The sequence below is a fragment of the Lolium rigidum genome, chromosome 1 (assembly GCF_022539505.1).
Source record: "Lolium rigidum isolate FL_2022 chromosome 1, APGP_CSIRO_Lrig_0.1, whole genome shotgun sequence".
NCBI lineage: Eukaryota > Viridiplantae > Streptophyta > Magnoliopsida > Poales > Poaceae > Lolium > Lolium rigidum.
Genome location: NC_061508.1, coordinates 145,597,972 through 145,609,443, shown reverse-complemented (window position 1 = coordinate 145,609,443; position 11,472 = coordinate 145,597,972). Strand labels below are relative to the sequence as shown.

At 48.7% G+C, this 11,472-nt stretch overlaps 1 protein-coding gene across 1 annotated transcript; it reads left to right on the top strand.

Annotated features, from left to right (window-relative positions):
- Positions 1 to 249: 249 nt before the first annotated feature.
- Positions 250 to 5,947, top strand: LOC124652280 (probable glucomannan 4-beta-mannosyltransferase 11). The gene is made up of 9 exons (XM_047191301.1): positions 250 to 639; positions 784 to 882; positions 3,638 to 3,890; positions 4,011 to 4,121; positions 4,204 to 4,340; positions 4,432 to 4,545; positions 4,632 to 4,831; positions 4,914 to 5,162; positions 5,290 to 5,947. The coding sequence occupies exons 1-9, from the start codon at positions 250 to 252 to the stop codon at positions 5,453 to 5,455; spliced, it is 1,719 nt and encodes a 572-aa protein (XP_047047257.1). The 3' UTR covers positions 5,456 to 5,947.
- Positions 5,948 to 11,472: the final 5,525 nt, after the last annotated feature.

Genomic DNA, 11,472 nt, shown 5'->3' with positions numbered 1-11,472 from the left:
CTCCTGCATCCAGATCCCGTTGTAGAAAGTGATCGGGCGCGCGAGACTTAATAGCCAGGCCAAGATCAGAACATGTAAACCAGCAGGCACATGCACACGCCGGCATGCCCATTCCTTGTCCATCCACTCTATATATAAGCTCGCACAAGTGTACCTACCTGGATTAGCTAGTCGCATCAGCATTTGCACCCGGCCTGTCCTAGTCCTCCTAGATCCAGCCACCCGTCGTCCGGCCTCGCGCGGCCGGGGATGGACGCCATCACCCGTGGCGCCGGCGCGGAGTTGGCGGCGAGGCTGTGGGAGGATGTTCCGGTGCGGGTGGACTGGGCGGCCGTGGCTGCGCAATGCGCTTACGTGTGGGCGCAGGCCAGGGCGTTCGTGGTGGTGCCGGCGATCCGGCTGCTGGTGTTCCTGTCGCTGGCCATGACGGTGATGATCTTCCTCGAGAAGCTCTTCGTCGCCGCCGTGTATTTCACGGTGAAAGCCTTCGGGATGAAGCCCGAGCGGCGGTACCGGTGGCGGCCGATCGGCGCCGCGGTCGACGGCACCGGCGAGGACGAGGAGGCTCTTCTTGGCGGCGTCGGGAGCGCGGCGTTCCCGGTGGTGCTTGTGCAGATCCCCATGTACAACGAGCGGGAGGTGAGTGCTCGCAGTGTTTTGGTTAAAGAATTTGTGGTCAATCGATTTGACCTCGGTCGTGCTGCGGTGGTGGGTTTTGTTTACTGCAAGATCACGCGGTGCTGATTCCTGTTCTTGTGGTTGGATCGTGATGGATGGCTGCAGGTGTACAAGCTGTCGATCGGTGCGGCGTGTGCGCTGGAGTGGCCGTCGGAGCGGCTGGTGATACAGGTGCTGGACGACTCCACTGACCCCGTTGTAAAGGTAACCCCATTCCATCCCCGACCCGCGCATCTAGCTCAGCGATCCCCGCACATGCGTGAATTCCCGTCATGCATGCATGCATGTTCGCGTCCAGCTTTTGCACACAGATGGAATTTAATCATTGACGCGTCAGTTTCTTCGTATAGTCGTACGATTCACTACTTTCCTAGTGTATATAACATGCGTAATTTCCTACTGCGTGTGCGTCGTTTCCTGGTTGGCATCGGCAGCTGGCACACGGACGGACGACAGTAATCGCCGGCCGCGGACTAATTGCCATGTTGGCATTCGCCGGCCGGCCAGCCGACCTGTCGCCCGGCGTGAATATTGTTTGCTATGTAGCGAGAGGAATCAGCAAGGCCGTGACCTGGTGTCCACGTAGATCCTTTGGAAGATCTCTGCAGACGGGTGTACCTAATCTCCTTTATTATTGGTAGCTCATCGATAGATCGGTCGTCGCTTCGCAGTATCAAATGGACACCACTCGCCCAGCAGGTGGTCTCAACGAAGTGGCACGCCTGCGGAGGTATGGGTGGGCGAGTGGCCACATGGACGACAATCGATCACCCATCCCTCCCGACGCCAAAACTGGCAATCCAGTATGGGATGGATTGGTCGTACTGGTAGCTGCTAGCTCGTGTCCGATCGCTGCCCTTAATTATTGGCGTCACTCCTAGTAAAACCAAGGGAGGGAGAGTGGTCTGACTCCGGCCTTGCTTGCCGGCTCAAAAACGCCCCGGCCGATCGATCTGGCCCTCGCTATTTAGTAATGGGCGTCTTGACAAGCCTTGCTCTGCCAAAGGTTGGACCGCGACCTACTCGCAGTCTGCCACACGGATAATGTACTACTGTCAGTGGAACGCCAACCCTACTGAATTTACTATCATTGGCCTGGGGTGCGTGCGACGCGACCGATCAAGCTGATCGCGGAAGGATTAGATATATAGAGGACTATAAATCAGATCAGAGTTCTATTTTTCCTACTGTATATGAATTTCCAGCGATCGATGCAGCAGATGTCGAACACAGGTTTTTCAGGCTGATCCACACTATAGCTTGAGCACACCTGCCGCAGCCTTTCTGATTGTTTTCGTGCCAACACAAAGGCTGAGTAGCTTTTTCCTAGTACTACTATTTTTTGTGATGATGCTGGGGTCATGGGAGTAGGTCACATTAAAACAACATTATTAGGACGTAGGTAGAGAATTCTAGGGTCCTAACAATATTCCTATTCCTAGTACTCCTCCATTATGCATGCTTGTCCCAACCAGTGGACTCACGGGTCGTGATACGGACATGTTGCCAATTGCTTTTTTTTCTTTTCTTCTTCTATACACTAGTAGTATATCATAGATGGAAATAGCTAGAATTTCATGGTCGTGCAGACATATGCACGTGAGACAAGGAACGTGATGGAGCGTGCCACAGGGTTGGATCTTCGACTGCAAGTGGTACGTACAGTGATCGCTTGTTCTCGTTCTCGATCCACCACCCTTGCTCCTTGTCTGCAGGGGTCCATCGCAACTGTTTGACATCCTAACTCCAAGTTATCGTGTTCTTAATCCATTTCCTAGCGAAACTGCAGCACTTGCGACGCACAAATGTCGCAAACAAAAACAAATCACTAAGTGCAAGCTTCCCCACGAGCTCCGGCAAGCACAGCCAGCTTCTTTGCCCGTGCCGTGTACCGAATTCACGGCCGCCACTTGCCACGAGGTCCACGGCATCTATAGGAGGCCGTGCGAGGAATCCGTGTTTCTTCTTCCTCCATCCGGAGAGGGTTTGTCGTTGTGCTGTGCCATGCCCACCAAGCAGCTGCAAGTGGCAACTGCCAGCGGTAGCAATCAAATGCTGCTGCGCCGCCCCGGAGAATCCTGTGGTACGGATCTGCGTCAACAGATTGATTCTGGACCATTTTGTTTATTTTTCTTTGCTTTTGTGCGCTTCATGTGTATATTGGGGTATGCTATCAGTTTTGGGGATGTAGTTTATTTATGTTCTCTTAAGGTACGGTTGATGCTTAAGGAGGCTCTTTTATTTCCGCAAATCTTGGGCGGCCTCGACAGCCGCACCGGGACATCGCCACCGCCACCGCACCTCCCCTCTCCGGCCACGTCTCCACTAGTTGCTCCTCCCCTCGCCGCCCACGCCCCCTCCGTCGCAGCCCCGTCTCCCCAGGCAGGCTCCATGGTGCCGCCCCGACAACAATGCGGGGATCGCCAGTGAGAAGAGAGACGGACATCGAGAGAGGATGAGTTCATCAAGAGAGGACGAGTTCATCGAGAGAGAGAGAGAGAGAGAGAGAGTGAGTGAGAGGTGAGAGACGAGTGGGGAAACAGAAGGCTCGTAGACTTGGGTGACTTTGAGATGCGTGCATGCTTATCTGATTGTTCGGCTGATCAAAATATTGTTTTTTTTATCTCAGTATAAAATATATTAGAGGTACAGGTTCCACATGATTTTGATATCAGTCCCACACTTATGGTTTCTTAGGGTATCATCAGTTTGCCTTCATCTATTTTGCACCGTCAGATCTGGGTGGATGAACGGTTTATAAAAATATAACCACTGTAAATTTTGTATAAAATCAAGCACATAGTTGCAGATATAAATTATAACCTCAGAAGGCTTGAATGTTGCTGCCGTACATGTTTGGATAGCAGAGTACCTAGCTGCACATAATGCAAAGTAAAACTGATGAACTGAACCCTGTAACTGAGAATTTTTTTGCCTCTGTTTTCCGTTTCGTTTTCAGGACTTGGTGGAGATAGAGTGCAGTAGATGGAAGGGCAAAGGCGTGAACATCAAGTACGAGGTCAGAGGGAACCGGAAGGGGTACAAAGCAGGCGCGCTCAAGGAAGGGCTGAAGCACAGCTACGTGCAGGAATGCGAGTACATTGCCATGTTCGACGCCGACTTCCAACCAGAGTCCGACTTCCTCCTGAGGACTGTCCCGTTCCTCGTGCACAACCCGGACATCGCCCTGGTTCAGACTCGCTGGAAATTCGGTCAGTACGTATATATGTGCTCTCTTGTTGTGAGCCAAAGTTCTTCACCTACAACTACTTGCAAAGAGATGCTGTTCTGGCTTAATTGGATCTAAGTCTCTTGTTTTGCTGTTCATGCAGTTAATTCTGACGAGTGTTTGCTGACAAGATTCCAAGAAATGTCACTGGACTACCATTTCAAGTTCGAGCAAGAGGCTGGTTCTGTAATATACTCATTTTTCGGCTTCAACGGTAAAATCTGTTTCGTCGGAAATCGCTCAAGCATCCAAATCAGCACGCTGAGTAACTTTGTTGGTGATTTTCCATCTTGCAGGGACCGCCGGTGTCTGGAGGATTTCGGCGATCGACGATGCTGGGGGGTGGAAGGACCGGACCACTGTGGAGGACATGGACCTGGCTGTTCGCACAACACTGCAGGGCTGGAAATTCGTGTATGTCGGTGACGTAAAAGTAAGCGGATGCTCACTTCATGTTAGAAATGACCAAACTCATAAAAAAATAAATCTAAAGATCAACATAACACTCGCTTGTGTGTGGTTAGGTCAGGAGTGAGCTGCCAAGCACATTCAAGGCATACCGATTTCAGCAGCACAGATGGTCATGCGGACCGGCAAACCTATTCAAGAAAATGATGGTAGAGATTTTGGAAAACAAGGTTTGTGTTTCATTAAAGGAAACCTTTGTCAAATGCATCGCACCATCTTATTGACTGACGTGGTTACTCTCTTTCTCTCTGTGTAGAAAGTGTCATTTTTGAGCAAAATCCACCTGCTGTATGACTTCTTCTTTGTTGGCAAGATTGCTGCTCACACAGTAACTTTCATCTACTATTGCTTTGCCATCCCGGTGTCCGTTTTCTTCCCTGAGATTCAAATACCTCTCTGGGGTATGGTCTATGTTCCAACTGTTATCACCATCTGCAAGGCCCTGGGATCACCAAGGTAACAACCATTCCATGATTGAAGTTTCAGAATGAAAGTAGTGATATTATATTCAATTAACACCAGAAGGTCCCTCTTTCAGTTCATTTCACCTGGTGATTCTCTGGGTCCTCTTTGAGAATGTGATGTCGTTGCATCGGATAAAAGCAGCCACAACTGGTCTTCTAGACGCTGGACGAGTCAATGAGTGGGTAGTCACCGAGAAATTGGGAGACGCCAACAAGACAAAGTCAGCCACCGATGGATTAGATGCTGTAAAAGTTATAGATGTCGACCTAACAACGCCCCTGGTACCTAAGCTCAAGAAGTGGCGAATTAGATTCTGGGACAAGTAAGCAAAGTTTATTGTGTACTCCTAGAAAATTTCAAGTTAACACTATGATTTAGTATACTTCTGAAGTACTACATTACTACCGAATTCTAAGTGTCAGATGCTGATCTATAAGTGTTTTTATCAGGTACAACTGCTCAGAAATTTTTGTTGGAACCTTCATAATCATATGTGGTTGCTACGATGTGCTTTATGCGAAGAAGGGATACTACATCTACCTCTTTGTTCAAGGCCTAGCATTCCTCGTCGTGGGTTTTGAGTATATTGGCACACGCCCTCCCAGCACTGAATAAGCTGTCATTAATGGAGCTGATAGCGTGGTTATGATAGACTGCGTGCAAGTAAAGCCCCTCTCCTGCACATATCAACCTCAGATTACATAATGATATACAGGGAGAACTCTTCCTCAGTCTTGGTCAGATTTGATCCGACCAATTTTTACTGCCTAGAAGGCTACTCAAATAGCATCCCCATTCATTTGAAAATAACAGCATTCCATTGAGAATTTGAGATCCTCTAGGGATACATTCCACATCGGAAGAATAACAGCAGACGTAGATGAAATAACATCCTTTGCCAATTACTGTAGATTCTCCAAAATTAGCCTACCCGTGTATGCCAATGTACTGATATAGCTTGTTCAGACATGTACAAGAGGATCATCAGCACCTAGAGTCTAATCCTGTGTAGTAGGCTAAGATCTGTAAATGTAAAGTGTTACTGAACACCAATATAATTCTGTCAAATTCAGACAGAAATTAAATGCATAATATAGCATAAAGCTCTGCAAGCAAGCAGTCATTCCGAAAATGATTTCGGTTGCTACTAATTGTGAGAACTGATAATAGGCCTTTCATGCCGTGGTGTTTGATGCTTGGTTTCAACCATACATATCAGTTGGAGAATTGGCTGTGAAATTACAAATTTGTCTAACATAATTTTTTTCTTGGTATCTACCCATTGCCCATGAATTACTTTGACCAACATAGTGTGCTCAAATAGATGTTTACAGTAAATATATGTTGCAGTTCTTTTTTATTTCACATTTTGAGGGGACATGCCCATTTTTGTAGAAGGAATAGGTCGGCATTTACCAGGAAAATTGCCCATACATTGCAACGGAAGATACATTGTATAAAAGGTGCTTTATTAGAGAGACCGCACGTCACTACGGAACAACAATCTTAACCACAACGACATATATACATTGATTAGAAATATCACATAATCCAGGAGAACGTGTCTGTCAAAATATACTTGCTTCTTCTACGATTGAGTTGCCACAAATATACTCCACATGGGGATCACTGAAAGATCCTCAAGTTGCTTTCATACATCACACCCCACAAGCCTCTGCCTCCCGCCACACTGTTGCGTGCCATTGCTGAAAACCTATAAAACAAATATGACATCATGCTAGCCATTTTGTATCCAAATTTGCATTAGTAATCATTATGGTTCAATTAGATATTTGTTCCTAAAAAGAGATTGCATGGTTGTGAATCAATCTAGGCATGTTTCTGGTGCCGATTTTTCATGTTTAGATTTAAACAAATTTCCACTTATTCTTCTGGTATATTTTTTAGTCATATGTAAGAGCAAGATACCATACACGCATTCACGCTATTTTCAAAAAAGGATTATGATCGGAGTAGGTACAAGTATTGAAACATACTGCTCTGCTCAGAGAGTGCCATATAAGTAAGTACTAGTTGAGCAACGCTTGGCCAGAAAATATGTGTCTTCTTTTCTTGAAACTTGATCTATATACAACTTGGCCTTTGTTTTGGAATTGGATTTGTATCGATTGATTCACGTGAGAATCAAAAACCACTCATACTTGGCCTGCCTCCTGAAAAATAATATTTATGTAAGATAGCAAAAGTATCCGGGCTATTTGATAAAATATCCCACTTTACTTTGCCATTTGACCCAACGTCATGTTTACTTCGGCATAGCTCAAATGCCCCGTTTTACTCTTGCCATTTGCTCAAAGGCCCCATTAGAGTGATTTACTACTAAAATCTTCATTTGATCTAATCTAATCTCTAGTATGCTATTACCTTTTTATCCCTGAGTGGAAATATCTAGAGCTATGCCCGTGACATATCTGCATGTAGCTCTCTTTTTTGTAGATAAAAGGCACTCAAGTGCCCAACTTTGAATTAACAAAGCCACCAACGGCGAGAATGATACAAAGTGTCAAACCCAGCTTACAGAACAACACCACACACCCACACGAACTACCGAAGAAGCTACAACCGGAAGCGCGACCAACAAGCTCAGCCAAAGCGCCTACGAGACTCGGATTAGAGCTGGAGTCTACAGCGTCGGGCCGGAGCTCACTCGAGAGCGAGCCATTTTCACGCGCGCCTCAACAACACTCCTCCATCGCAGAAAAGCCACCGGAAGCCGACCACCACCGGGGGCCAACCCTCGTTGCTCACAAACCGAACAACAGTGCCAAGGAAGCTCGATAAAGGGAGGGCACGGAGCAAGCCTTGCCGAAGATCGCCGAAGAATCACCTCCGTCACAACCATCGGTGAGCCTCGCGCTATGGGCTCCAAGACGGTGTCTTCAAGAAGAGCACGACACCGGAGTGCCGCCACCGCCCGATCCGAGGATCTTGGGTTTTCACCCGGACGAAGTAGAGGAATGGAGATTGGCCTCACAATGCCTTCAACAAGGGAACGCCGTCCGCGGATGCCGCCGCCGTGGCCCGAGGGGCAAAGGTTTCCCTTTGGCAACATCACCACCATCTACACCCCACAACACTCGACTCGCCGACCACCACGCCGCCCTCACGGCCGTGGTCACCAGCCAGCACCAGAGTCATTGGCTCGCCCGCCAACCAACATGACTCCCACCTTCCAGGGCCGCCGCCCCGGCGTCCCAGTTCAGAGCACAACGGAGAAAAGGATGAGAACGAGTAGACCTTCGCACCGAGTACCCCGGACCTCCTGCCTGGAAGCATCGAACCTGACTGGAGAGAGCACCTCCCGAGGATCGGTAGACCAACAGCCCCCGTGGCTACCGGCAACACCAGATCGCAGGACGAAAGACGATGGCTTCGCATGGCACCAGGCCCCTACCTGGCCCGCAGGTAAGCCAACACGCTCCCAGCACCCTCACCAACACCGGCAGGCCACCACCACCGGCCAAGCTTGCTACCACTGCAGGTGAGGACACCGGACTCCAACCGAGGAGCCGGCCAACCACCGCACCTTGCGCCGCCGCCACCAGGAGGGGAACATAGCCAGATCGGCCTCCAGCAGCCCCCATGGCTGTCGGCGCTCACGGATCTGGGCGAAAAAGGGCTCGAAATGGGCCCGGGGCCCCTGCCCCGGCCCGAACTCGAGGCGGCCAGATCTGGCGCGCAAGACCTTCTTCTGAGGACCCCTCCACGCCGGAGCGGACGGGCGCCGCAGCTGCCGGCCGAGCTGCTTGCCGGACCGGAACCCACTCGCGCTGCCATCACCTTCACCAGCCCGCCAGGGCTCCAGCTCGCGCCGCCTGCGCCGGAGCCGCTCCAGGGAGCCGCCGCCGCCACGAGCGCGCCATGGTCGGAGCTCCGCGCCGCCGCGCCCGCCGCCCAGCGCGACGCCCTCACTGGCCGCCACGACCCGCGCCACGGCCACCGCGCGAGGGGGTAGAGGGCCCCGCCGACGTCGGCGCCGCGCGGGCATTGCCCGGCGACGCCCTGTGGCGGCGGCGAGGGGAGGGGAAGGAGAGGAGGAGGGACGAGGCAGGCGCTGTCGGGAGCCCTCGCGTCGCCCACGGGAGCGACCGAGAGCTAGGGTTTTCTTCCTGTAGCTCTCTTTCTCTTAACCGAAGGAACAAGACAGGCTCCAGGCGAGGACCAGCCGGCCGCTGTGACGAAGCCCCTGTCCGCCGCGCCCCTCGTCGCCCGTCTCTGCGCCCTTCTCTTCCTCTCTGCCCTCACTCCATGGGTAGGCACAAACCCTAGAATTGAGGGATGGCTCTGGACTGGGATTTTGAGCAAATGGCAAAAGTAAAACGGGGCATTTGAGCCATGCCAAAGTAAACATGACGTTTGAGGCAAATAGCAAAGTAAAGTGGGGCATTTTATCAAATAGCCTAAAGTATCCATTTGTTGGTATGATTTTTCATGTCATGGAAAATTTCACCGCTTAAAATTAGTTTTATGACAAACAAATCGTTCTTGATGGGGGCGTATCTCCGTAAAAAAATAGGGTTCAGCTCTCCAGGGCTTATCCAGCCTCCAAGTATCCTTTGGTTCTGTCAGCGATGTCTCTTTGCTACCTTCTGATATGGTTCTAGGCAAGAGGATGGCGGAAGAACAGGAAGTACAGGGTCGGACCTCTTCCTGAGCCTTGACTACGGGAGGCGCGACAGATAGAGGTATGCAAAAGAAGGGAACGGTGCAAGGAGATGCACAGGGACAATCAGCACCGCACGATGTGGAGATGGTTTATAGAAGGAACAAGAAGTTGGCTATAACAGGTTCTATGCCTCCCGGTCAACTGTGTGGTCTCGTTAGGAGTAATGAGGTGTGAACTTGCTACCATTTCTCAAGTTTAGTGTCCTTGTTTATTTTTCCTTTGTGAAACTAGGAAACATATTAATAAGATGCGTCGCTTGCGTCATAGGTTAGGTCCTAAAGGTTTTGCAGGATTTAGTAGTGATGGTCTTAGTGGTGGTTTAGATCTCTTTTGGCACGACCAATTAAATGCTAAAGTCCAAACAGTTAATGAAAGATTTATTGATGCGTATGTTCAAGATTCCCCAAATGCGCCTCAATGGCGTATTTCTTGTATCTATGGTGAACCACGTGTGGAAAATTGACACCGTATGACGTGGGCATTACCCTTCGGGTAACTATTGCCCTATCCTGTACGGCCCAACTGGAGGGCCATGAAGACACTCGATGGTAAGGTGGACTACTACGTCGGTGCCGAAGAAGATTCCTTGAAGAACAAGACGAAGAGACGAAGAATACAAGGAAAGTCTAGAACTAGGATCCTTTGTAACCTAGTCGTACCCGGACAGATCTCTCGAGACCTGGCTCCCTACTTTTATTTCCAATTTCTTTTCTTTGTTCCTCTTTGGATCCAAATAGGCATGGTTTAGGGTTTAGAAACATGGTCAACACTGTGAAGATTTAGGTTAAGATGACTTACCCCGTTGGGGGCTCACCCTGCGTGTTATATAGAGGGTTTAACCAACCACCCAAAAGGATTTACAATCTGGTTGTTACAAACTCAACACGCAAGGAAACTATCCAAACCATCGACCCTTATCTCTTGGTGTCGTGGTGAACAAGGCAAGACATACAAATCTATCTAACCAACTCGCTAACACACCCCCTCAATCACAACTTATCTAAGTTGAGATTGTTCTTGAAGGCTTCAAGCTGGCGTACAGTCATTGGTTTGGTTAATCCATCTGCAACTTGATCTCCTGTTGGAATGAACTTTATATCCAACAATTTCCGAGCAACTCTTTCTCTTACAAAATGATAATCTACTTCAATATGTTTAGTCCTAGCATGAAAGACTGGATTGGCTGAAAGATAGGTTGCACCCATGTTGTCACACCACAGCCGTGCTGCTGGTGGATGTGGTAACTTTAGTTCATCAAGAAGAATTTGAATCCACATCACTTCTGCTGTAGCATTAGCCAAAGCTTTATACTCTGCTTCAGTACTAGATCTTGAAACAGTGGCATGTTTTCTTGCACTCCATGAGATTAAGTTATAACCAAGAAATACAACAAAGCCACCAGTTGATCTTCTATCATCTGGACATCCTGCCCAGTCAGAATCAGAAAAGGCACTGATCATCATAGATGAGGTCCTATTGAACTTCAACCCCAAACTCGGTGTTCCTTTAAGATATCTCAGTATCCTTTTAACAGCAGTCCAATGTGAGGTAGTTGGTGCATGCAGAAATTGACAAACTTTGTTGATCGAAAAAGAAATATCTGGTCGAGTAAGAGTTAAATATTGCAATGCACCAACTATACTCCTGTACCTCGATGAATCTTCAGCATTCAGAGGATCTCCTTCATATGCTGACAATTTTTCACTTGTTGACATGGGTGTACTCATAGGCTTGCAGTTTACCATACCTACTCTCTTAAACACATCAGAGGTATACTTTTCTTGAGTCAATAGAAGACCATTATTTATTCTTTTTACTTCAATACCAAGAAAGTAATGTATATCACCAAGATCCTTCAAAGCAAAGTCTTTCTGTAGATCTCGAAGAAGAGCTGCTATTGCACTATGACAAGAGCTAGCAACAATTATGTCATCAACATAAATGA